This window comes from Lutra lutra, chromosome 11 (genome assembly GCF_902655055.1).
Source record: "Lutra lutra chromosome 11, mLutLut1.2, whole genome shotgun sequence".
In the NCBI taxonomy this organism is placed as follows: Eukaryota; Metazoa; Chordata; class Mammalia; order Carnivora; family Mustelidae; genus Lutra; species Lutra lutra.
Genome location: NC_062288.1, coordinates 65,100,365 through 65,127,826, shown reverse-complemented (window position 1 = coordinate 65,127,826; position 27,462 = coordinate 65,100,365). Strand labels below are relative to the sequence as shown.

Here is a 27,462-nt window from a genome sequence, read left to right as displayed (position 1 = left end):
TGCAAGAATAATACAATGAACACCCACAAGTCCTTCACCTCGAAACGCCTGTTTTTAGTATTTTGCAATACTTCAAGGCAGAGACACTTTTTTCTGAACTGTTTGAAACTCATTTGTAGACATCCTTACTCTTAACTAAGCAATTAAGCATGTACCTCCTAAGGCTAAAAACACTTTCCTTTTTCTTTATAACCACAACATAACTGTCACACTCAGGGAACTTGAATATCAGTCAGTACTGTCATCGAAAATACAGTCTATTTTCAAATCTTCCCAATTCTCCTAATAATGTCTATTAAAGTATTTTCTTCAATCCAGGATCTAGTCCATACTCACATGTTGCATTCAGTTGTTTATGTCTCTTTCATCTACTTCACCTAGAACAGTTGCCCAAATTTTTATTTTCCTTCACAACACTGACATTTTTTGAGAATCTAGGCCAGTACTGAATTTGGATTTGTCTGATTGTTTCCTCATAATGAGGTTCAGTTCAAACCTTTTTTGTGGGAGTAGTACATAGGTAATGTTTCAACCATTACTTAAGATGGCAGGTTTGTTTCTCTAGAATGGTGGTGCTCTTTCTTCATTTTTGTGCAAGGATTTTTTGTGGGCAAAATATCAAAAGCATGTTTACTCAAAATTCCTCTGCATCAGTAACTTCTCAAAAAATCACAGAATAGCAAGCCCTAAAATGGCCATGACTCAAAGAGTCAGTTTACAGTTCATAAAGGGATAAGCAGTATGAAATCCATACACTTACACACATTAAATTCATTATTTGGTCTAGACAGATCTCTGGAGATTTCTTAATTATCAGCTCCTCTTTTCACTGAACAGACATGTGTCTATTAGTTACAAACACAATAGAGTTTGGGCTATAATACACTAATATACTAGTGAGGAAAAGGTGAGCCCTTTTCTCGACCCCATTATTTAAGATCACTGTCCACCCCCTCTAACACATTTTCTCCACCTTCTCTGTTTTGCTTTTCTCCTTAGCATTTTTCACTCTTCAAAATATACACATTTCACTTTTTCTCCTGGTTGTTGCCTGTCTTGCCCACTGGAATGTAGGCCTCATGAGGGTGGACATTTTTATTTTTCTAGCTCCTTATTGTCCTTCCAGCTCTTAAAACAGTCAGGCTCTCGATTCCAGTAGGTCCAAAGTAAAAATTCTTATTATATGAATAAGTGAATGAATGAATGATGGTTTCATTTCCTGCATTAAAATATGTCGAAGTCAGGGTACATGGGGGGCTCAGTTGGTTAAGCGGTCAGCTCTTGATTTTGGCTCAGATCATGATCTCAGGGTCCTGGGATCCAGCCCTATCAGAGTCCATAATCTGCAGGGAGTCTGCTTGAGGATTCTTTCTCTCTCCCTCTCCATCTTCTCCTCCCCCTGTTTGCGTGCTCTCTCTCTCTAAAATAAGTAAGTAGGGGCGCCTGGGTGGCTCAGTGGGTTAAGCCGCTGCCTTCGGCTCAGGTCATGATCTCGGGGATCCTGGGATCGAGTCCCGCGTCGGGCTCTCTGCTCAGCAGGGAGCCTGCTTCCCTCTCTCTCTCTCTCTCTCTCTCTCTCTGTCTGCCTCTCTGTCTACTTGTGATCTCTCTCTGTCAAATAAACAAATAAAATCTTTAGAAAAAAAAATAAAAAAAAAATAAAATAAGTAAGTAGATCTTAAAAAAAATATAGGCCAAAGTCACAGGGGCAATAAGAACTTGGGATATTTGAGCCACATAGTTTCTTTTCAAATATAATTTGATCAAGCTGTCTTTAAACTCATCTCTTCTCTCATCATAAGAATTTTTTATAATTCATAGGTTTGTTACAGAAAAAATTACAAATGAGTCATTTAGTAGATCAGAAAAATAATACAATTATTAAACAAGTTGTGACAGACAAATATAAAATTCTTAACAGATCTTGACCGTAAAGCTCTGGAGAGGATACCCTCTGCTAGAGGGTTTGGGAACGTCACCAACTTGCTTCCAGCCATGGTTATTTTCAAGATTTTGACGAAGTGGGAGAAACCAAAGAGGTATTTAGAAGAAAAAAATAGAAAGTTTAAAAAAAAAAGAAAAAGAAAAAAAAAAGGACTAGAGAATAAAATGAGTTCTCTATGGCCTCTATCCTTCCCTCCATCATGTCTTTCCATCACCCCCAAGCCCCAGGCTTATGCATAGTTCAACATCAGCCCTTTTCATTCAGTGAGGACTGTGAGGTCAGAAAGAAAACAGTCAACAGACTGGATATCATCTTCCCATGTAGATTATAAGGTCAAAACTGAGGGTCTCAGAGGGAACGGCTCTTCATAAGAAAGGAGAAACTGATTCCAGGATAGAATATCCTTTCTCTGAATGAATTCAAAAGTTCTTGTCAAACTATATTTTTTGTAAACACTTGAATGGTATAAATGAATAAGTATGGTAAGGCCTTTTTCATATTAATTAATATTTGAGGGTATAAGAATTATTACATAATAAAAATAAGGTATAAAAACTTTCCTTTATTTGATTATTTTTTTATAGGGGGATGACATACCTTTTTAAAGTTTGAGATTGTTGGCTTTACTCCAAAACTATCTTCCCAAACTTTAAGCTAACCACAGGACTTTCTTAACTTAGAATTCTAAGCTTTCATTCACCAAATGGCACATTCTCAGCATATGAAACCCACAGTGTTCCCAGCACCCAGGAGGGTAAAGGGAAGTCGAAATAGGATTCATTGCCTAGAAACTTCAGTCTTGAGTTTTGACTCTTAAACTGTTGACAAAGGTTTGATTTCCTCTCTGGGAACATGTAAGAAAATGGTAAGAGGCTGCTCTACCGCTAGAAAGAATGACTTAGTGTGAAATATATTTATGGTCATTGCCAATTTTATGTTCAGGGACTGAGAGCAGACAGAGAGAAAGGAAAGAGATACTGAGAGCTCCTTGCTAACCTCCACGCTACAAGTTAGAAAATCCTGAGAGCCTCTCTGACACCAAAGGCTTCCCTCCTGCTGAGGCCTTCAAAACTTCACCTTCTTGGGGAAAAAACAAGAAAGACAAAAGAAAGTTTTTTTGGCTTCGAAATTAGACTGGCCTTTCCTCTGAAGAACCAGGCAGCCGCTGCACCAGACTCGGGCGTCTGGCGGGCTCTCAGCAGCCAGAGGATCACATCACACTGTTTGGCTGCACAAGCCCATGGTTAGCGCTGCTCCCCACACGAATCCGGCAAACAACAGCCCTTCTTACTATTCAGCCTTGACCCCGTACACATGCTCACAACGTTCTCAAGCACCGTGCTGAAACTGAATGGGAAAGATTTGCTTGAAGATTTATAAAGATAGAGGCTGGAATCCAATGTGCTCCCGGTAAATATTCAAGTTGAGAGTTCCTAAATTTTGAGAATTCCTAAGTATCTACTTCCAAAGAAGGAAAAGCATTCGAGAACTTTGCTTGAATTTGAATTTGAATCTGCTCCGACATTCCAACAAGTCACCATTTAAAACTGAGCAGTGTCTGTTTGAGGGCACTGACCAGAGTCCCACAGGGGTCTAGCTGAGCTGGACAACAACATAAGGGTCTGTTAGTGGGCCTTCCAAACCAGAAAAAAGCTAACGCATAAATGATTTGATTGTATCTTCCAAATTAAGCTACTTATCTTGGTCAGGGTGGTATTCAGAACTTTCACAAATTTTAATCAACTGTTGGTAAATACTATGATTGGATTTCTGCATTCTTAGAAATATTAAAGGTTTGGTATTGTTCATCCATTTATCCATTCAGCAAATACTCGTTGAATTCCTACTATGTGTTAAGCTCTATTTTAGGTAGTAGGAATACAGTGATGAATGAACAGTGGCTCTGCCCTCACGGGGCTTATATTCTACCAGGGCAGAGGGATAAAGGGAATCATAGAGGAAAAAAACCAAGCTTATCAGATAGCAGTAAAAAAGCTACAGGAAAAAAATAGATAAGATCTATTTGATAAGGAGTGTCAGATGGCAGAGGTAGTTGGTAGCAAAGTAGGGTCACCATTTAAATGGTATTGGTGAGGAAAGAGCTCACTAAGAAGGTGCCTTTCAAGCAAATCCTTGAAGAAGATGAAGGAGCCAGACCTGGACATCTGGGAAAGAACATTCCAGGTAGAGGGGTCCACAAATACAAAAGACCTTAGATGAGAGTGCCTGACATGTCTGAGGAATCGTATGCAAGAAGCCTAGTGTGTCTGGAAAGGTGTATTATAAGGGGGGAGCACTGGAAGATAAGGTGGGGGGTGGAACTTTAGCTTTAACCCTGAAGAAGAAATGATACCGATAGAGGACGCAGAGCAGAAGGAGGCAAACCTTTAGAAAGGATTATTCTAGCTGATAACTAACTTCCATGTTTACTTCATCCTGGTTTCTTGGCACAATATCAACCAGGCAGACAGCAAATGGAATATCAGTATGGCATGTAATGGTATTGGGCAGGAGGGAAGGTCCTGTTGAGTGTGAATGTGGGATCTGGGATCTGCTTCTTATGTACCTTTCAGCATTGGATATACCTGTGCTGTCCAATATGGTAGCCACTCCCCACAGGGCTACTGAGTACTTGAAATGCGGCTAGTCTGAAATAAGTATGAAATACATGCCAGAAGTTGAAAATGTAGTATGAAAAAAGAAAAAAAGAATGTAAAGTGTTCCATTAAGATTTTTATAATGCTTATATACTGAAATGATAATATTTGGTATACAATGGGTTAAATACAGTGTATTATTAAAATTATTTCACCCGTTTCTTATTTCTTTCAATGTGTCTACTAGAAAATTAAAAATTGCAAGTGTGGCTCACTTCCTATTTTCACCGGACAGAGCTGGGTTAGAATACTGCTAGAATAGTGCTTAGAAATTCCCAACGTAACTAAGGAGACAGAGCAGCTGCTTAAATGAAGAGAAAGAATGACTTAGAGTGTAGAATACTGCCTCTCTGTGAGCAAAAGAGAGGCACTGGCATTTCAAGGCAAAGAGGCAGCTTGTTCATGCCACCTTGTGTAGGAGGCAATAATCAGACACCAAGAAGCTATCTGGTCGGTTTCTTCTCAGGAAACCAGTACAGGAAATTCTGGTTTAAAATATTTAGGTTTGATATATAAATGAAAGTCCTAAATTCAAACAGGTTACCACTGAAAGGACTATAACTAAAACTTCTTCAGCCCTGCAAGAAAGGGAAGGCATCTACTAAGTGCTGTAACTAGGCAGGACACTTTGTATGGACTATCCCATGAAATCCTCACAGCCATCTGGGACTTCTTTTATTTAAATAAGAAAAAAAACATGGGGTGGGGGTCCAAAGCCCTAAATTTTCTTTGAAATCTTTGATTTTATCTCTACAACAAGAAGCAAGAGATCCTTATCTTTTCATTTTGTGTAAAACTCTTTCAGCATGGAATAGCTTTGTAGGTCCTATTTGCTATGGCAACCATATTTAGATGGAGGAAGAAAACATAATGTTCCCGGATAATTTTTGTCAAGAAGTGGTCCCTTATTTTATGAATGAAGAAAGTGAGGCTCAGGGGTATATTCATTTGCTAGAGGAGCAGAGCTGAATTAAATCCCTACCCCCACTGACTCCAAAGACTATGTCCTCCCACCAGAGCCCATTGGCCAGATCCTGGTTGGAATATCCAGAATTTACTTGCTAATCCCTGGCTCTATTAATACTATGGTCATGGCTACCCCACACCCTGTGTTAAACTCAAGCGTCTTCTGTACCAACGTTTGGACAATACCCAGGATGAGGAAAAAAACAAGAGTTAACATGGGGAAGGAGCAACACTTAACATCTGCACAGGTCTCCATGAATGAACACAGCTGAAGAGGCCAAGGAACTCTCCTTAGAGAGAACCTTAAAACTCTACCAGAAAACCTTCAATCTCATACTACTTGGTTTTACACTAATGTGGAAACATGTTGAAGCCATTGAAATGCCTTCCCATCTCTGAGCAAGGAATCTAAGGCCGTATAATAAGCTACAACCTACACATTCAGCAACAGAAGTGACAGAACCCAGCCGCTGAAGTTCTATTCTATTCCTGGCTCTCAACTACCATCCTGTTATACTGTCTTACCCGTTATCTTGGGGGGGGAAAGAAAAGCTTCCTCTATTTCTAATCATTATGTTGTTATGCAAACAAAACCCACGAATACATTTCATGAATGAAGACCTTCATGAGATCCAAAATGGATGAGAGCCTCTTCCTCCTCACTCAAGACTTATTGGAGGCACCAGACATGTTTTGATATTTCAGAGAAGCTTTATGACTGAAGAGTCAAAACTAGATTATCTTCCTAGTTTTTTAATATAACTTGTGGTATAGCTACAATGATAGGTAGGTTTTTTTGCATCTCTGAATATAATTTATAATAATATTAACTATTTAAAATATATATATGACTGCATTTGTCAAAACTCATGGATATGTATAACAAAGAGAGCAAATTTAACTATGAATAATTTAAAAATTAATGCATTATTTAAAAAAAAAATCCGGGGCACCTGGGTGGCTCAGTGGGTTAAGCCTCTGCCTTCGGCTCAGGTCATGATCTCAGGGTCCTGGGACCGAGCCCCGCATCGGGCTCTCTGCTCAGCGGTAAGCCTGCTTCCCTCTCTCTCTGCCTGCCTCTCTGCCTACCTGTGATCTCTCTCTCTAAAAAATAAATAAATAAATAAATAAAAATTTTTTAAAAATCCTAAAATGTAGTGAGGACCTATTATTATATTAGAAAAATAATCCTATTAACCTGTATTTAGAGTATGTCAAATAACGTGCTTCCTGGGAAAATTATGAGGTTTTCTGAGTCAGGAAATTCTAGAACTGAGAAGGTTCTAACAAGCACTTGTTTTACTTATGAGGAAACTGAGTCTCATAGAGGTTAATGGGAAGGCTCTGAGTCACAAAACTGGCCAGTGACAGAAGCAGGACAGGACTCCAGTTCTCCTCAGCCTGGCCAGTGACCTTTGCCCACAACAATGCCCCCTGAGGGAGACAGAACACATCTGCAGGCTCTAAAACCATCCAGAGCAATATAGTAGCAAAGGCAAAACTTTTAAAAATACCAAAAACTTCACTGCACTTTTCCTAGCACTTGGTCAAATGCCTTTACTTAACTGATAGAAATTCAGAGTAAACATCCAGTTTGGTTATAAATGAAATCTTGCTTCAATATATGAAAATTTTTGCACTGGAAAAAATCCTTACAGCCTGATGTTTTTCTGGCGTGCGTTCTGTTCTTTCAGTTAGTGTGCTTAGTTATTAAAGACAGCTGTGTCCATTGCCTATGAGTATTATGGATGCTGAAAACCTAATAACAAAACCAAAAATTCTCAAGAGTACTCTCCCTCTCCTTTGCTTGAACTTGAAACTGAAAAGAAACACATTTTCCACCAAAGTCAAGAACTGTCACTCCTGTCATCCTCCAATCACATTCATAAATTCAGATTGGTGAGGGAAAAGAACCCTAAAGTCAACATAGCCCGACAACCAAAATGTGAAAGTATATTAAAACTTATTTTGTCAGATTAAAGCATGAAAAAAGTAAGATGTGTATCTTGATGTGTATGAATGATGTGGTGAGAGTAATTTTTCATACTCATTTTAAAATTAAAAAGTAGCTTTTCTATTACTGAATTTTCATTCTTAAAATAGAACCAAAGTATACTGCCGTACAATGGGTAACTGCTTTTATTGGTGTTTGACTATATTACAAATTTATATTAATCACACCAAAAATGAAACAGGAACCTTTTTCTTCTCACTAAAGAAAATGTCATGGACAAGCTATGACCTTTCTTTCTGTTCGTTCTGAGTAGCAGTTTTTCCTTGTTTTTAACTCCAGCAATACTCAGAGGTTTAAAAAGTCCCCACATAGGACATCTGGAACAGAATATTGTTAATCACAATCACATTGTCTGATTCTGATGTATATCACAGAGAACAGAAGAGGCACGAGGCAAAACAGCAGTGCATAGAATTATGTGATAGATAATGTTTGACACTGGATATAACTCTGGGTTGTTTATACATCTCATGGTGCTCCATGCACAGAAGGTTCATCCAGATCCTGGAGGCCTGTCCCCCTTCCAAATAGCAAAATCTGCTCAATATTTCAAGCTGGCCCTTCTAAACCACAGTAAGAATTTAGGTAGTTTACAAGGGATGATTCACTGCACTGACTCAGTGCAGCTACAGAGATGGGCTTTAGAAGACAATGTTGGATGTGTTTAGGGGAAATATGTGTGTGTCTGTGGTCTGGTATCCCCCAATGTTTGGGAGCACGGTGGCTCCCTGCGATCCAAACACATTATTGCTTACATTAAACAAGTGGTACCATTTAAAAGTCCACTCAAAGGGAATGGTGGTAATTGAAGCCATTCACAGGACCACAAAAGCACGGCCACCCTCCAAATGGAACATTTGAATGACATTTAAAAGGTGCCAAAATGGGTAATCAACTCATTCAAAAGATAATTCCGGAATATCTAGTGCGCACAGAATTCTGGGACGGTTATTCAAGGAGAGACCAAGATGGCAATGAAAGTGAATTATGCTACTTTACTGAAACAGGCTATCTATCATGCCGAAATACTGATGTGAATAAAAGGAGGACAGCTTCAGGGGAACTGGAAATGACAGGGAAAATGGAAGCAGGAGGGAACGAAAAAGATGTGGTAGAGCAAAGGGAGGGGAAGAGGAGCCATAAAGCAGGAACATGGAAATAAACAAAGAGAGGAGCAAGACCCTAGTATCAATTAAAAAAAAAAAATTAAGTTCTCATAATGGAGAAAATATCAAAAGTGTCTGGAAATAGTCTAGAGTATCACAACACTAATATTTTATTCTATTTTGTTGACCAAAGGGGATATTTCTTTTCACTCTTGTTAATGTATGTTTCCTTTCCTATCCTCACACACCACAGGGAGATAACTTTCTGACACTTGCCCTCCCATGAGGCTGAGGACTCAGAGCTCAGCCCACCCCCACCCCCACCCCTACCTCTTCACACTCAGATGTCTCCTCGCCAGTTTTTTTTTTTTTAATGCTTTAGATTGCCTTCTCTTTCCCCTATAGGTTTATCACAAACCCTTCATGTCACTATGCTTACTGAAAGAAAAAAGTGAATATGTAGCTTACTGCCTTCAAGATTGAAACAAAATCCCAAGTAGGAAGGTAGAAGGTTCTAGATCATATAACTTATTTTCAAGAACATGGATACTCAAATCAAAAACTATAAGACCAAACATTTAGTCAAATATTTACTGTTTCCTATGTGCGAGACACTGCATTCAAAGGTGTAAGGCACTTTATGCCTGTCCACAAGAAAACAAAATCTAAAACACAGAAGGAGGGACGGTAGGAAAATATGGGAACAAGAGCTCCCATGGAAGAACAGGCCTGGAAAGCAGGAGGGATCTTTCTCACTCTGAGCCAGGAGAGAAAAAGAAAACTGTAAGGAGACAGAGAGGTGGGAGGCTGCAGAGCCATGGGGTAGGGAGGAGGCACTGTAGGAAACCAAAGAATAACTTCACTTCAGTCTGGGAACAGGTACAGAAGATCACTATCTCAAAATGAAGAGGTCAGAGATGGAAAGAGAGGAGCTGAAATCTAGAAAAGTCTTGGATTAATTAAGTTTGGGAGCTAACAATGTTGACTCACTTTTCTCTTTATTAATATGTTTGGATCAAGATTTGAAGAGAAAAGATTGGAAGAACACACAGGATTTGAGCAAACTCTGCCATTATCCAACAATCAACATACAGACTCAGGTCAAACTACACACACAGCATTTTTCTCAGTGTTTTTAAAAATGCACCTTAATGTAAGTAGGAGAAGATGAATATCCTTCATACAGACATAAACTTCAAAAAAACTTGAACCACTCAATAGAAAAATGAGAAATAAAAACATAAGTTACAGAATAAACACAATTGACTAATTGATGTATTAAAAAAAAAATGTTCAGTTCCAGAAGTCAAATGCCAATGAAAACAAGGTTCTGAAGTGGGAAAACAGTTTTGGTGCAGGAGTATATACACCTATGGGCTACAGACTGAAGTGGAAATCAGGATATCTCTTACATGAGATATTTTAGCAACACACACACACACACACACACACACACACACACACAGCAGTGTTTGTATCCCTGACCCACTAATTATACCTCTATGAATTTAGCCTAAGAAAACAATCAGAGAAACAAAGAAAGATTAATTCTCAAAGATATTTGTTATGTCACTCATATCAGTGAAAACTGAAAACAGTATTAGTTTTTTAATACCAAAAAAAAAAAAAGCCTAAATAAATCATGGTATACTGACGGAATACTATGTAGCTGTTAAAAATATTTTTCAATTTTCAATGACTTTTTTAATGGAATGGAGATATATTCACAATATGGTGATAAATGAAAATAACCAACATGTAAAACAGTGTATGGGATATGATCCTACCTAATTATATAACTATATGTAGATATGGAGAAAAAAGGTTGTAAGGAAAAATATCAAATCATATTAACAATGGTTATCTTTGAATTGTACCATTATTTCTATTTTTCAGTCCATCTGGAATTTATATAATTATCATCCATCTTATAGTTAGCACATATTATCATATAATATCATTTGATACTTGGCACACAAAAAAGTGCTGCATGATGGAATGATTTGGGGTTTATTTTTAATACAGCCAAGTCAATAGACTCTAATTGTCTGGAGATAAAAAGTGAAATCCCCTTCATCTTTGAGCACTCAGTGCCTAATATAGTGTCTAACACATAGCAGACAATCAATTAAATGAATAATGATTGACTGGCTGTAGAGACAAATGATGGATGGAAAGATGAAAGGAGGAATGGCTAAATAGTTGGGAAATTCTTCAGCATTTAGTAAAATCAATTTCTCTCCTGGGTTTTTTTCAGAGATAAAAACAGCTCATCAGGTGACACAACTTAAAGAGAATAAAAGGTAAAGGAAAAATTAAAGGAATGATCTTTGCAAGGATAAATGGGAGGAGATTTAGCCAACTGAGCTCATTTTCCTACCAGCTCTCAATCTCTATTCCAAACTCCACTCGATTATGCAAATGCATTTGTTTCTTAGATGGACAGTAGAAAGCAATTACTCAAAAACAATTATACACATGCTTCGTTCTACCAGGAGGATGAATTTCCACTTACAGAACCACTGAACCTCTTGTCCACTTGAATCCAACTCCCCTATATAATCTCCAAAGAGGGCTATCCCAAATTCCTGCTTCGACTCTGTTGGTGACTACTGCAGGGGATAGACGGGTCCCATTGGATAAACATTTATTTCTATCCATCTTTGGAAGCAGAAGCAGTGAGAATGGCTCTGTCCCAACAACTCTCACATTTTCTTTGTGTATTCATAAGTTCTTGGCAAGTAGATGCACCATAGATCATAGCGTCTCCATTCTCCAACTGATGTGAGGGTAACAGATACATGTTCTTCATCCACTCTGGCATCATAGTGACAAATCCTTAGCCTGAACGCCCAAGGCTGAAATCTGGTATGAGTTTAAACTTGCTTAAACTTGTGAGCTTCTGAGACAGGAAGTGTAATTCACACTTTTATTGTGTTTGTACCTCTTGCACCAAAACTGGGGTTCTTTGTAAATGCTCAACTCACCATTATTTCCCCTCAGAAAGTCTGGTTGCTCTTCGCTCCATAGATTCAAGTGCCATTTCCCACTTCCAAATGTCTACAATCCTACATAATATCTGAAAATTATACTGGTTGGTCCAGAGGAGGGAGGGTAGATGGGAGAGAAATGACATGTGGCTTTATAATCAAGCAGTTCAAATTTCAATTCTTATTAGCTCTTTGGTCTTAGGCAAGCTATTATACTTCTCAGAATCTCAATTTCTTCATCAAAAAAGGGGGCTAATGCCTCCCTAGATTGCAGAACAATTTTGAAAATTAACATTAAATCATTATATGTATCTGGCACAGAGCATACACAGTAAAAGCAGCTATTTTTAACAATAATTACTCTGCAAATAAATCATTCACTGATCTCTTTTCAAACTATGTGTTTTCCTATGAATGTTCAAATGTCATACAAGAAATTTCCTTTCCAACTATTTTCCCCATTGGGCTCATTTTCAAGATGGTGGCTCCCTACACAGAAAAATAACTTTCTAGGCTGCTTCAGTTATAAATTATATAAAGAAATAAGCATAAGAAAGCTTAGAAACTACCAAAAAATAAAGACATAGTAGGGATTAAAATCCAGTATTTAGACTGAAAACACATGAGGCAGGGCCAAAATAGGATTTAAAATATACAATATTATTCCCAATTATTCCCAGTCTTTTTAACAACAAAAAAACTGAGCTTCCTGTTGGTTCCAGGAACTCGTTGAAAGTACTCAACTAGTAACATAGACAACTCATCTAGGCTCATGAACTCTTTAAGACATGCCTTGGAGCCCCTGCCTTACTGTTCCTACCAATTCTAGACTAGTATATCATGCTAGTATATCAGTGCACCAAACCAAATCAAGTGAAAAACTTACAGTGAAACCCACCTTAAACTAGATGACCCCCAAATCTCATACATATCTCATCTTTGCCTTCATTCTAAGACATAATTTTAAGGCTCTGTCAAGGTAATGATCAATAAACACAGTAAGCAATACACTTGGTTTTGCTTTATAAACAGGTCATTTTGGTGATACTTTAAAGAAGCAAGAATTTGACACTCCCATAATAATACTTGTACATTTATGGATTCAATATAAAGAGAATGGCATTACAATAGACCTTTCAATACAAGTCAGCTGACAGATCACAACTGCTCAGATTCATTCAAACATAAAACACCAAGATTCAGAACTTCCTGGTCTAGGCAAAGCCAAGCATAGCACCAGCCACTTTTCTAAGCAAGTTGGAATCCCCTCCCAGATGTCGGGTTCTATCCAGACCCTAAAGAAAAGACCCCTTTTTTCAACGACTGTTCAAAACCAAGAACTTTTTGTCCTCAAGGTGACGGTACAACCACAGTACAAAATAGAACACTGCAGCAATTACACCAATATTTCAGATTACTTTTGAAAACTATTGTGAGAGCTTGGAGTCCACACCATTTAGATAAACTGCCCACATTAATCCAATTCACTTGATAATTGCTCAATTCTCCAATTTATTGCCCAGATGTAGCCAAATTTCTCCCTGTGGACAAGAAAGATGTAATGACAGCCTGGATCTAAAATGTGCCAAATTGCATGTGTTACAACAAGTCAGAGAGGCCCTGTGAGACGGTTCAAGCAAGGAGGGTCCCAAGTCTCCATGCAAGAGAAGCAGCGGTGTGGTTGGGAATATGGGATTTGGATTGCCGTGGCATCACGTGACCACAGAGATGAGGAGATGTCCCACTGCTTCCTATCATAGGGAAGTGAAATCTGAAGATGAACACACTGGAACAGGGAGAGGTTGGGCACGTCTCCCCCTTACTTCAGAGCAGGTTCAACTCTCAGTGTACAGAATTACTCTTTCCAAAGCTCTGCCCTGAACATTGGCAAGTACTTCCTGCCACTGCATTTTCCTGCTGCCATGAGTAGTAGGAATCTTTGAGGTTTTAGGAGCACTTTCCAAAGAAGACTTCTCCAGGGAAGTCATCCGCATACCATACAAAGCAATTTATTATAAGTGTTACAGCAGCTGAACATCAATCCATCTTCCTTTCTGAGCTCATCTACCATGATGTGCATCTCTCTATTCCCTGCTGAACTTGCAAAAACTAAATGTGCAGGGGGAAACCAAAGTAGCAGAGTGGGGAAAGAGGCAATGGGGAAAGAAAGGAAAAACAAAGTTAGGAGTCATTTGTTCATGAATTCAGCAATTATTGTGCATGCCCATTACATATCAAACTGTAAGGATATAAACCATTGTGCCCTCATGGAGTTAGATAAAATCATCACGTATAAACAATCTAATTATAAATCACTTCAAATGTTTGGGAAGTAAAGTACGGGCTGCTCTAAAAGATTTAGCAACATGACCTGATCTCATCTGGAGAATCAGATCAAGCTTCCCCAAAGAAGGAATGTTTGGACTTCCAAATGTGGAACGCGTGGGTATTAGCTGGGTATGTGGGATGATACAGAGAGGAAAGGAGAGAAGAAAAGACAGCCCAGGTAAAGGCAATGAGATATTAGGCCAGTGCTACTCAAACTTTACCTGGCAAGTAAATACTCCTGGAGTCTTATTAAACTTCAGATTTCAATTCAATAGGTATGGGATAGGGCCTGGGATTCTGCGTTTCCAACAATCTCTCACGTGAGACCAACACGGCTGTTGAGTCCATACTTTGTAGTGAGAACTCTGAGGATCTGCCCAGAGACCAAAGCAGAAAGAACATGGGAGGCCAATGATGAGGCCAGAGAGCTTGGCAGAGGTCAGATCATGCCAGGCTATACAGACCATCTTAAGGAATTTGGTTTAAGAGGAGCAGAAACCATGAAGATCTCCATTTGCTTTGTTCTCTTCAAATAACCTTCCAAGGAGTTTCACTTTCCCTGGGAGACAGCACTTTGCAGTATCTAAAGTATAAGTGAGAGCAAAGGTGTTTATGGACTTCATGGCTTCTAAGAGCCAGTAAAGTACAGCTCCTTCATCACAGACAGCCCATTAACAACCCATGTTTATTAGTAAAAATCCTCTGAACTTAATACGCCTTTGTCAGCAAAAGTAATTGATCTTGGCCAGTTAATTTGGCTGGTTTTGCAGACTGAGGATTTGCCACTCTTTTAAGAGTATCCTACAAACTCTGCAGGCTTTACTCCCTTCAGTAAGGAATTTCCAAGAACACTGAGCCCATAGGGTTCTTAAAATAGTTTGGTAAGAAAGAACACAAACATCTCTCATTGGCCCTTGGTCTTTAGTCTTACAAGTCTGTAGACATCGGATTTTACAGAAATGTCTGTGCCAACTGCCACCATCCTGCTCCCTGAAAATTTGACTGAACAAAGGCATACAGAACAGTGTGCTGTCCAGTTAGGCAGGCAGTAAAAGCTCATGCTTAAACCAAAAAGAAACAGATGTGTGCTCTAACCAATGCTTGGTATACTTTATAAATAATTCTTTGCCTCTGTATTAGGAAAGAATCATCTTCTTTCCATTTAAAAATGAATGTAGGACTTATTCACACTGAACATATGCCATAAGGAATGCACTCCCGTATGACTCAGCCAACTGTATGGAACAGCCAAAGGAACTCGAGTTTTCACCCCCGCCCCCATTAGTATTGGGACTCTGGAGAAGTAATTCTCTTGGCTCTCTTATTCATGCAATGGGTAGATGGGGATTATATAGTTTAACAAGTGATAAGAAAGCACTGCATTTTCTGTGTGAGTCATGATGATATTCACACCTAAAAATGTTAGATGCTCTGCTTCTGGAATGAGTAAGAGCAAGAGGTTGTGAAATCCTCTCCAGATATCTTCAAATGTTAGCATGTTCTCAACTGTCTGGAATGCCATATATACTGTCCTGACCTAAATCAAGGATGTAAAATCATGCATAAGGCATTTGTTTCATTATCTAAGGAATCCATCTCAAGAAGATGAAATGTCTTTCTGGTGGTCTGCCCCTGTCACCACATCACAAAAACATGGGTAGACCAATTTTCACAAATTTGGGGGGTGTAACTAAAAGGGTCAGATATAAAATATAAGCCACATGGTACATGCAATATTTACTCGAGAGCAAGGAACACCCCAGAGCGTTGGCAAGTCATCCATCAGAGACGGCTTAACATACAGTAGGGATGTTTTGTGTGTACATGACTCTTTAGGGTGTCTCCCAGGCGAACAGAAATCTAATGAGAATGGGATTTCTACATACAATAACCATTCTCCCAGGCAAGAAGGGGTTGCCAGCTCAAAAGGGCAGAACTGTCACTGGAAAAGAAGAGATCACTGGGTTGTAATGTCACAAGACAGCAATATATAAGAATGCACTACGTACCAAGGTTAGAAAGATGTGCCCTAGGAGACATGGCTCTCTCCTGATGGAGCACATGGTCTAATACAGACTAAAGGAAGATAAACCAGTAATCACGCTACAGTCTGCTACCTGGAAGTGTATGTGGGTGTTTGCGTGTGTGAGAGAAGGAGGGAGCAAAAGAGGGCAGGCGAGCTAGCCAGTGAGAGCCCTGAGCCTCGGGAACACAAATGAGAAAACGTTGCTCCCACCCTCTGGGAAACAACGCAGTCAACAAGTTGCAAAGGATGGTGATAACCACTCTGAGATCTCAAACACTCACCAGGTGAAGAAGGAAAAGAAAGGAATTCTGGACCAGGCAGCAGTAGGAGCAAAGGAAAAGACAGGTGCTCCAGTGTTCTACCTTCCAGTGCATATGAATCTATACCTATCACACATATACACAAACATATTCAGAGATAGAAATACATTCATGTGTTGGGGGCACCTGGGCAGCTCAGTCAGTTAAGTGTCCAACTCTTGATTTTGGCTCAGGCCATGATCTCAGGGTCATGAGATCAAGCCCCTCATCTGGCTACACACTGGGCATGGAGCCTGCTTAAGATTCACCACTCTCCCCATCCCTCTGTCCCTCCCAGCTCACATGGGCACACTCTGTCTCTTAAAAAAATATAGTTTGTGCGTGTCTGTGTACCGTATACACACATGAATAACTATGTCGTAGCTGACTGGTGCTGCCTCACCGCTACCCCCCCCACACTTAGCACACGAGCGCACACGCCGGACTTCCAGCTGCCCACACCTATGTTTCTTCCTCTTGGGCTAGAGGTCACTTCGTCCCCTGAGTGGCAGCCTCAGAATGGTACCCAATCAACCCTGCTCTCGAGCAGATGGAAGTTACTGTAAATATATCTTCTGTCCCTGTCCTCTCAGGCAGGAAATTCTGAGGCACGAATCTCACACTGGTTTCCAGTTTGCCCAGCAGGAATGCACTCTGGCCAAGCACACTGGTATTTGTTTGGTGACATCCCCTCCACTGACTGCTCCCCTCCTCATGTCATCACCACACTCCTCAGCCAGCGTCCTGTGTTGCTCCCACAGAAACGAATTACTTGCAAATCCTTGTCTCAGGGTCTGTTTCACGGACATGTGTGGGTTTGTATTTCTATTTGTAGGCATGATTATATAGACTTGTATGTTTATGTAGATATGCACACTCACAGACACAGACACATACACATGCGAATACATGCGTGCACTGATACCACATACGTGCTCAAATGCATACATGTGTTCAGATCTCTCACAGGATAGTATCGCTTTCCTTTTTACCAAAGCACATAGATTATTATACACAGTCTTCTTTTTCTTACAGAGAAATCTATACCCCACACCTCTTCCTAGAGCCTCCCCAGCATTTAGCCTCATACTGGTCCTGTCCAAAGCATGTGTCCAGTTTTGCCCCCTCGATCAGCAAGATGACAACTCGTTCCCCCCCGCACCTTCCACGCCAAAGCCTCCAAGCCTGCTGCTCGGCAGCCAACTCTGGGCCTGTGGTCCCAGGGCTGGCGGGTTGTGCGTTTGCCATATTACTTCTAAAGCAAACATCTATGGTTACCACTCTCAAAACAGGACTGTTTGATGCCAAGACATCTTTTTTTCTTTTAGTGTACCACATCAAAAGGTGACAAATGAAAGAATATTAAAACCAGATTATTTTAATAACAAGCTACAAAAAACCAAACCTGACATCTTAAATTTTTGTATTCACAAAAAGAAAAACTGCTCTCATGGCTCTCCTCATATCTAAGCCTATGGACAAATGTCCTATCCCCAAGGGAGAGCTCCTTCCTTTCTTCTCCTTATTCTATTAGCTTCGAGACTGACATCAGGAACCTAAGAAAAAGCCATTCACTGTCCCTTATGTGCTAAGGGTGGCAGTGCACAGAACTGGAAAGAATATGGGATTAAGAAATTAGGAGATTAAAATACAGGAATATAGAAAAGATATAGAACATAGGTTTGGAGAAAATTCACTAGCAGGAACGCTCAGGCAAGTAACATCTTTGGATTTTCCTTTCTTTTTTCTTTTTTTTTTTTAATATTTTATTTATTTTATTTGACAGATAGAGATCACAAGTAGGCAGAGAGGCAGGCAGAGAGAGAGAGGAGGAAGCAGGCTCCCTGCTGAGCAGAGAGCCCAATGTGGGGCTCGATCCCAGGACCCTGGGATCATGACCTGAGCCAAAGGCAGAGGCTTTAATCCACTGAGCCACCCAGGTGCCCCTGGATTTTCATTTCTTAAACTGAAAATGAAAACAGGACTTCCAAGGGCCTGAACTTGGGCCCCAGGTATGTTTTGTTCAACATGCTTTGTGCTTACAAACACAGGAAATCTGAATACCTTGAACACACATTTGAGTTTGTGACCCCTGTGTGTATAGTTTCTAAACTCATTTCCAGTTCCTGACATTAGATCACTGTGTATGATTGTCATTGGTAAAACTCCAGGAGACTTCCATCCTCTTGCAATCTTCAGAATTTCCTCCCCAAGGAGGCTCAGCTGCCTAATCTCTGGCACACATTTATGGGAAAGTTCACGCAGGTACAGATTTAAAATTTCCTACTGAGGGGTGGGTGGGTTGCTCAGTCTGTTAAGAGTCTGCCTTAGGCTCAGGTCATGATTCCAGGGTCCTGGGATCAAGCCCCATGTCCAACTCCCTGCTCAGTAGGGAGCCTACTTCTCCCTCTCCCTCTGCCTGCCCCTCCCCCTTCTTATGCTCTTTCTCACTCTCCCACTTTCTAATGAATAAATTATATCTTTCCAATAAAATAAAATAAATAAAATTTACCTACTGAAATTTGCCTTTGTTTTCTTCAATTTACCCAGTTTACTTAAAAAATTATCAGAAAACTTTACCAATATGGAAGAAATAAAAAAAGAAATGGCCTTATTATTAATGGCTTATTTATGTAAAAAAAAATAACATAAAGCTATTTAACCATAATTAGCAAGAGGAGGAAAACATGACAGTTGAGTCTGAATATGCAAACTCTTGTCCATCTTCATCAGGATATCACTTTCATATTTTTGTATATTATTATAGTATTATGGGTATTATACATCTCATACTACATAACTTTTCTATGTCTCCTCTCTCTTCCTCCCTTCCTTCCTTTCCTTCTTCTACCCCATACAAAAGCCATCATCCTTGGTCATGTTCACTTTAACGTGTGATGTAGAACAAGGGAAAGATTTTAGAAAAGATATGTAGAGAAATGGCAAATGTTATAATTCATGATGATCGACAGATTTTGCTTTAGTGAAATTAGGATACTGGAGTTCTCCATGTATGTTTTTTTTAATACTCTGATATGCATACTATATGTTCTTCATTACAAAGGATTAAAAGTTTTAAATATATATGGTTGTATAACTCCCTATAGTAGGTAACTTGGAGCACTGATTAAGACTAGACCCCCATCGAACCCTCCTACACTGTTGGTGGGAATGCAAGCTGGTGCAACCACTCTGGAAAACAGCATGGAGGTTCCTCAAAATGTTGAAAATAGAACTACCCTATGACCCAGCGATTGCACTACTGGGTATTTACCCTAAAGATACAAACGTAGTGATCCGAAGGGGCACGTGCACCCGAATGTTTATAGCAGCAATGTCTACAATAGCCAAACTATAGAAAGAACCTAGATGTCCATCAACAGACGAATGGATAAAGAAGATGTCGTATATATACACAATGGAATACTATGCAGCCATCAAAAGAAATGAAATCTTGCCTTTTGCGACGACGTGGATGGAACTAGAGGGTATCATGCTTAGCGAAATAAGTCAATCGGAGAAAGACAACTATCATATGATCTCCCTGATATGAGGGAGAGGAGATGCAACATGGGGGGTTGAGGGGGTAGGAGAAGAGTAAATGAAACAAGATGGGATTGGGAGGGAGACAAACCATAAGTGACTCTTAATCTCACAAAACAAACTGAGGGTTGATGGGGGGAGGGGGTTGGGAGAGGGGGGGTGGGGTTATGGATATTGGGGAGGGTATGTGCTATGGTGAGTGCTGTGAAGTGTGTAAACCTGGCAATTCGCAGACCTGTACCCCTGGGGATAAAAATATATGTTTATAAAAAAAAAAAAAAAAAAAAAAAAGACTAGACCCCCATCATCACCATTACCACCATCACCAGCAATGATCTCCAAATCTGAAATACATTAATTAAAAAGATCCCTTTAAAATTACGGCACACACCAAGTTCCTTCTTCCATTCCTAAGTACTCAGAAACTATCCTTAGTACATGACTCACAAGTCAACAATTCTTAGAAAGGCAAGTCTATTTTCTCACTAATCCCTACTCTACCCTGACTCTACAGTTTAGTGCCCATTTCCTCCTGTCCATCCCCCCAGTGAAAATGACGAACCTGACCAAATTATCAGGTTCTCTCACCCCACAGAATATACTGAGGCAAGCTGTACTTATCCCTGCTCGGCTTCCCATGTGACTGCACTGAAGAACTCAACGGCTACCTCAAAGGAAAGAGAATCCAGAACTTCCCAAAGAAGAAGGCAGATGGAGGGAAACCAGCTTCTCTCCCTCACTCTTTAAACCAGTGCTTTTCAACCAGATGTGATGTTGTTCTCCAGGAGACAGGTGGCAACGTCTGCAGACACTTTTGGTTTTCATAAGTGAGGGGTGGGGGGAGTGCTACTGGCACCTGATGAGTGGTGACAGGGATAATGCTAAACATCCTACCATGCACAGGAACATCCATTCTCAATGCCCCCAGTACAAACCTACCCAGCCCAGAACGTCAATACTGACAAGGTTGAGAAACCTGCCCTAGAGCAATGAGCTTTTTCCTTGATTCCATGTCAGGAGGGAGAGGAAAAGATGGTAAAGAGAATCAGGGCTGCTCGTGGTAGATCCCAGCCATGATTCACCAGAAGGAATACCCGTAGAATATCCAGGGAAGTACTTACAACACAGGAACACCTGGTACATTTGTTTCCTTCTGGCTGAAATTCCTCGCCTTCTCGGTACTGCACACCCTCAAACACACAGCCTGGGAAATGAAGAGAAGTTTAGAATTAGGGCAGCAGCTTTTGCTCAGCTTGACACTATGCTTCTATCCACTGCTCATCCGTCTTGCTTATCCACCTCCCACCTGCATTTCTACCTAGCAGAGTGTTCTCTTTAACCAGAGGACAAGATTCCTTCATAGTTTAAAAAAAAGAAAAAAAAAAGAGTACAAAAGGTTGACTTGTGTCCAGAAACCCGAAGACGCTAGAAAGCAAATAGGATGGTGGAAGCCAGGTCAGCCCAAGGGGGAACACTGCACAACAGCGAGCCCTATGAGTCTAAGGGACTCACCATGACCACCCGGACCAGCCTCACCTAAACCCAGAGGGGCTGGAAGAGGCAAACAGAAGAAGGCCAAGTGAGAGAAATCAAGCTACTGAGAAAGTGACGTGAAGAGTTGTCACTTGGTGAATGTTCAGGAATTGTCCAGCCGCTACCAGGCTCTTTGTACCCCTGATCTTACTCCATCTTCACAGTGAGCCCACCAAGCAGGGACTCTTGTCACGGTCTCCATAGATGAGGGAAATGTGGCTCAGAGAGAGGAAGTAACTTACCCAATTGACAGGTAGCAGAGCTGGGATTCAAACTCAGCTCTGACCTACCAGCTGAATCACACAGAGGGTCAGGTACCAAGGCAGGGAGGGGGAAAGGCAGGAAAAGAGATGTCCACCCTATGTGATATTAAAGAGGGTTAGCCACCAAGTTTGGCTAAAAAAAAGATGAAAAGCCCAGGAGGTATCTCCAATTCAGAAAGACACTCAGGACACTGATGTATTCTTAAGAAATCCCACAAATGACCTAAAACACAGGCTGGCCAGTCACCTCGTGTCAAACAGGCTATGAAAGGACTGTTGGCTAATGCCAAAGCCACTTTCCTCAGGACCATCCTCACAGAGTGCTTTGCCAGAACAGCCGAGGGCACTTTACACATAGTAGGCAGTGTTGGAACCAGTCCAGTTGTGCCAAAAATCAGCGAAAGGGGCTCTTGTGTGAGACTGACTCATGCTCCTGAGAGTAAGTATTTAAGTCCTGCCAACTGCAGTCATCAACAGAATCCACCAAACTCCTGAAGCTCTTGGTACCCGATGAGGGGAAACAAGTATTATCCATAACCACCTAGTCTGGCTGCTGGATCTGTTCATTTTAAATCTAGATATGGAGGCCTTTGCTCAAGTGAAAAACATAGAACTAATGGTCCTGAGTCTGAAGTTGGATCACTGAGTGCAACTGTGATTTTAAAGTCTATCTGATACCCACAGCCAGAGCTAGCCATCAACCAGTGCTGTTCCCACAGATACAGAAAGACTTAGCAAGCTTGGGTCCCTCCTGGAGGCTGTATCCTAGCAGTGTTAGTAACAGCAGGTGCCCAGGTGTCTCTTTCCAAAGTACACTTCCAACAAAAGATCTTCAGTTCTTTCATATATGTTTACACACTCGTTTTGCCATCCAGTTTGCCGGACAGATTAACCACAACAATCTACATATGACAATTTGAATAAGGGAATTCTAAACGAAAATTCTTCGTAAACTGTTCGCATCACAACCCAACATTATTGAGTAAAGTCAGACTAAAGGAAAGAGCACACCAGCAAGCATGCCCTGAAATCTGTTTCAGGAAGAAAGGGACCACAGACTGTACATGTCTGTCATTATGCCGACTACCATTCTGTGATCAACGACAGATGCCAGTCCTTCTGAATTACCAAGGAGAACACCCCATGGCTTGCTTCAACTGTCCCTACCTAGACTTGGTAGAGTCATCCCTCCCAAGACAAAGAACAATACATTCCGGACATGGCTGGGCTCTTCTGAGTCTTCTGATTTACACCTCAAAGGCTGGCCTTTGAAATTAAAAAGAGGGAGCAGAGTTGATTCTTGACCCCATAACCGAAGGTACAGAGCCTGCGCAGGGACCGGGGGCCTAGTGCGTGGCCCTAGCATGCTAACATTTAAAGATTTGTCTCCCAGGGCCTGTGGACCCAAGCAGAACAAATATCATTGTGTACGTTTGGGGCAGAGGGAGAAGGTGGTACTGTGTGGTGGCCAAGAAAGGGAAGCGCCAGACCCCGACCCCACCTCACAGGCCTTGCTTGGGAATGTACTTGGTCTTACTGGGTCTCATTTCTTCCTGTGTGAGCTACAGACAGTGCCTCCTCCCTCCGTGGATGGTCGTGAGGACTTAGCACTGCAGTGTGTGCAGTCACAGAATTCAGCCTTTCCTTCCTGGGAACTCAACCAAAAGCCAAATGAAAGAATCAATTGCTCAAATATGATACCTTAACTGCTGAAATAAATTCACTCAGCTGTTTGTATACCTGCATTTCCAAAGGCAAGCCTAAAAACATGACGATCTCATAAGTAAGGAATGATGTTGCACACACTGAGTTGACTCTGTACCAATAAAGCAACAGTCTCTTCAACACAACTGAATTCATGTTTAGGGGCTACAATGATTTTAAAATCCAAATGGCATATAAAATTTGCTCTGTTATCCATCTCAAGCTTGCCAGTGTATAGGAATTAAGTGGGAGGCCTGGCTTCTGCCCTCAGAGATTCTGATGGAATTGGTCTGAAATGTAACCAGGGCATCGAAATTTGTTTTTTTTTTTGTTTTTTTTTTCTAAGCCTCTCAGGTGATACTAATGTGCAGCCTAGAGAGATCTGATCTAACTTTATAACAACATTTTAGGCATTTAAGAGTATGGTTCCATAATACAGAGCATTTAATGCATTCAGAGGCAAAAGGAACTCAAGCAACTCTGTTTGATAGATACAAAATAACTGGATTATGGAAAGAATTCTTCTATTTTCAAATAGTTTTTGGCCTTTCTATAAGCTCATCTTGTTAGCTTCCCAGAAATCCCAATGTGGAAAGGAAGTTTGGTTCAATTAAGACAGTCCAGGGAACTCAGGAAGGTTAGAGGTAGTGGAGAGCAACTGTCCTCATTGTCATTTAAAGACGAGAAAAAACTGGACTCTCTGGAAGGGACTCAGGTCCAGATGCATCTCAGACTGCATGGGGCAGGGGAGGGCGAGCAGCCGCCTGCAGAGGGAGCCAGGCTCATCTTCACAGAGCATCCCAGCATGGTACCTGAGCCATTCTCCAGAAGTTTTGCAGAACAGATGGCCCTTTGGAGAGTAATCTCAAAAGCAATGAGTACTAGTTGTGAGTACTGCCTCCAGTGAGGAAAAGCACTCAGAGTAAAACCAAAACTCAGAACATCTGTCTGAGAACATGGGCCAGGGGCTTAAAGGATCAGGAAAAAAATCTCTCACCTCAAAATCCCTGGGCTCGTACATAAGGGCAAGAAAAGATGCAGGAGGCCTTTGTAATCCTGTTCAGAAAAGTAAGAGGAGACACTCTAGCCACTGGAAAGGAAAGATCCCTTTGCTGTCAGCTAGGCAGTGGGGCCCTCAAAAGACAGTAGGTCCACGTTATTGCACCACATCGAAAACCGAGACGAGCAAAACCCTAAGCTAAATTCACTTAGGGACACAGCTCTCAGTTTTCAGAAAACATCTGGTCACCTCATCACCAAGGAGCGTTCTAGCCAAGATACTGCAATTTGAAGCAGTAAAAAGACATTTCTGGAAGCAAAAGAAAGCCACAGCCTTTCCTTCCAAAGTAAGCGTTACCTGTGGCCCTGCGGAGTGGAAAGCAGGCCTCCGGAGCCTGAAGCATCCACATGCCAAGACCTACAGCACATTGCATTCAACCGGGGCACACCAGAGAGTCCAACCGGATATTTCTGTGCAAAGGAGTTTGCTCTCTACACCCACGATGTATAGACACAAAGCGAGACGAGTTCCAGTCTGGAGGGGGAGTATCCTGCCTTCTGGAGAGAGCTCACAGAGATATCACAGTCACATGCCATGGCAGGGAGCCTGGCAGGCTTCCTTCCTGAGAATGTTACCTGGACAGGTGGGGCAGCACGTTCCCAGATGCCTGGAAGGGTTTTTACAATGAACAACACATCGCACCTCAGACTCTGTGACAACGCCTTCCTGAAAAACAGAATGCCACAAACATGTCAGCCTAGAAGTCCCACCGAGGAGTGATTCACTTTGGGAAAGTATTCAAGGGATCAGGGGAAGAGCCCAAACACCAAATGTGCAAAAGAGGGTGGGTATCAGGTCCAGAGGATGTGGCACCATTGAGGTCCCATCTCCCCAGCTCACGGCCTTGATGCTTTCAAACTTGGAGCACAAATCCTGTCTTGACCTGTCCGTGGTCTATCTCTTTGGCCCAAAGTTTTTTCTTTTAGGTCTAGTATTTAAGACCTTGCTGTCAGTCAGTAGCTGACAGAGTCTAGCTGCTTATTCACGATTGTTTTAAGTTGTCAACACGGCTATATTTTCTATAATTGTCATTACACTTAAAGCCGTTAATGATGAGACACAGAGTACATGTGGTAATACCCCAGACTGGCATCTGGAGACCTAATTCCTTACCACTCTTCTGGAAATATCTAGGCCAGCTCTGCAATCTTAGAAATTTCATTCTGCCTCACATAGAGAGCCTGGCTCTCAAGCATCAGTGACGAGATTAGACCAAACTACTTTAAAGTTCATATATATGGAAAAATAGAGCCTTTAGATCTTAATAATGAAATCAAGTGACTCATTTGCAAACTGTCTGGGGATTCAGATATTTTAATGTCAGTTGAAACATTTTCTTGATTAATTTTCAGAGTTGGTCTTTGAAGAATTTCCTCCATATTCTTTACCCATCTTATAAATGGATTTGTGTGTTTGTTTTATTTTGTTTTGCAAGGAAGGGTAGCACAGGTTGAAAAAAAAATGTAACAATATGACAACTAGATAACTTTTTTCATCCTATCAGCTACCATATTATCTCAGGCCAACAAGGAATGTTACATCCTAGATGTCTTCATATTTGTGAGGCCCAAGGATTCCACTACCAGAGGAATTTATTGTGGTCTATATCACATTTGGGGGGGGGGCGCGGAGAACAACTGTCAAAATATCACAATCTACAACATCAAAAAAGGATCTGTGCTTTAGTTACATAACTGAAGCAAATGCAAAAAGCTATGGCCCAAGATCAATTTCCCTTTTGTATCTGCAATCCAGATGGAGGATTCAGGTTTATTCCCAGCATGAATTTCCTGTCTGTGATCTTCAGATTTTTCTCTTTAGTAAGAAAGTAAAAGTGGAAAATAAAGGTCAATGTTTCACCATTGAAACTCTTTTGGTAGGAGGATTTAAGAAAGAAGCTAGAATTCAACTCAAATGGAAAGAAACCAGGTAGTCTGACTAGCTGTTACCTGTCTGGTACCTAGCCCTGCCCAGTGCATGCAGCCTCTACCATAACCATCTTCAGTGATGTTTACCATCACCCTAGGAGACCCACGCATCACAGGGGATGAGACGGAGAGGCCCAGAGAAGTGAAGAAACAAGTTATGTGAGTGTCGGAGCCCATATTTTGTTCTCACTACGCTGCACTCTCTCTTCTGATACTGATCTTGTGCCCTGAGAAGGGAAGAGCTTAATGAGTTTGTAACAGTGCTGTTCTGTAGATGATGTCTTACATGAGGCCTTCCCCGACAGGTACCAGTAAGTGGCTATTTCCCACACTGGCAGAGGAGGTCTCACTCCCTGAAGAAGGAAGAATATAAGCAGGAGTGGGAAGGTGTCAGAGGAGCAGAGGAACAGCTTTTATAACTCTCTTAGAGGTTTGCTTTTATGACTACTGAATGGAATGATATTTCTAAACTAGCTAGGAGGGCTTAGGCAAAGTTTTTTTGTTTGTTTGTTGTTTTGGTTTGGTTTTTTGTTCTGTTTTTCAATTTTTATTTATTTTTAATTTCTTTTCAATGTTCCAGAATTCATTGTTTATGCAAAGTTTTTTTTAAAAGAAGGAAAACGAAAAGGCAAAGTTCATCTCTGGTAGGCAGCACCCCCTCTCCGGGCTCTGCTCTGCAGTCGTCACTTCCTGACTCCCAGGACTGTTGGTCCTCGGGACCGCTTCCAGTAATAATGGGATACTCCTGCATCATTCTCTGTGGGCCTGATGAGTGGCTGGTGACCAAAGATGATAGGCGATAGGAGTTTCAGTGTCAACACTTGAAAATGGCTTCATGTGTTATTCAGTCAACAAAATATTTCCTCCCAGATAATAGTTTTCATTTAATTCAAACAAAGTCTTCATCTGAAAGTACGGCCCATGCAATTTGAGGATCTTTGAGAGGTCTGGCTGTTGCATAAAAATGTTCTACTACACTCCAAAAGGCAACTCCAGCAGGGTTGTCTTGCTTAAAAGACAGGGTAAACAGGGCTTTCAGAGTGCCCCTATCAGATTGGAAATTTCACTGGTCAAGAAGCAGGGTGTGGGTGGGATGGTAC

At 41.0% G+C, this 27,462-nt stretch overlaps 1 protein-coding gene across 2 annotated transcripts in view; it reads right to left on the bottom strand.

The window, feature by feature from the left end:
* The window catches only part of BMPER (BMP binding endothelial regulator), a 251,360-nt gene that overhangs the window by 162,320 nt on the left and 61,578 nt on the right, over window positions 1-27,462 (bottom strand). For both annotated transcript variants that reach the window (XM_047695739.1, XM_047695740.1), the window contains exons 5-6: window positions 25,010-25,100; window positions 20,996-21,078 (exon numbers count right to left, since the gene is read on the bottom strand). In XM_047695739.1, coding sequence (XP_047551695.1) covers window positions 20,996-21,078; window positions 25,010-25,100 — 174 coding nt within the window. The remainder of the gene's footprint in view (window positions 1-20,995; window positions 21,079-25,009; window positions 25,101-27,462) is intronic.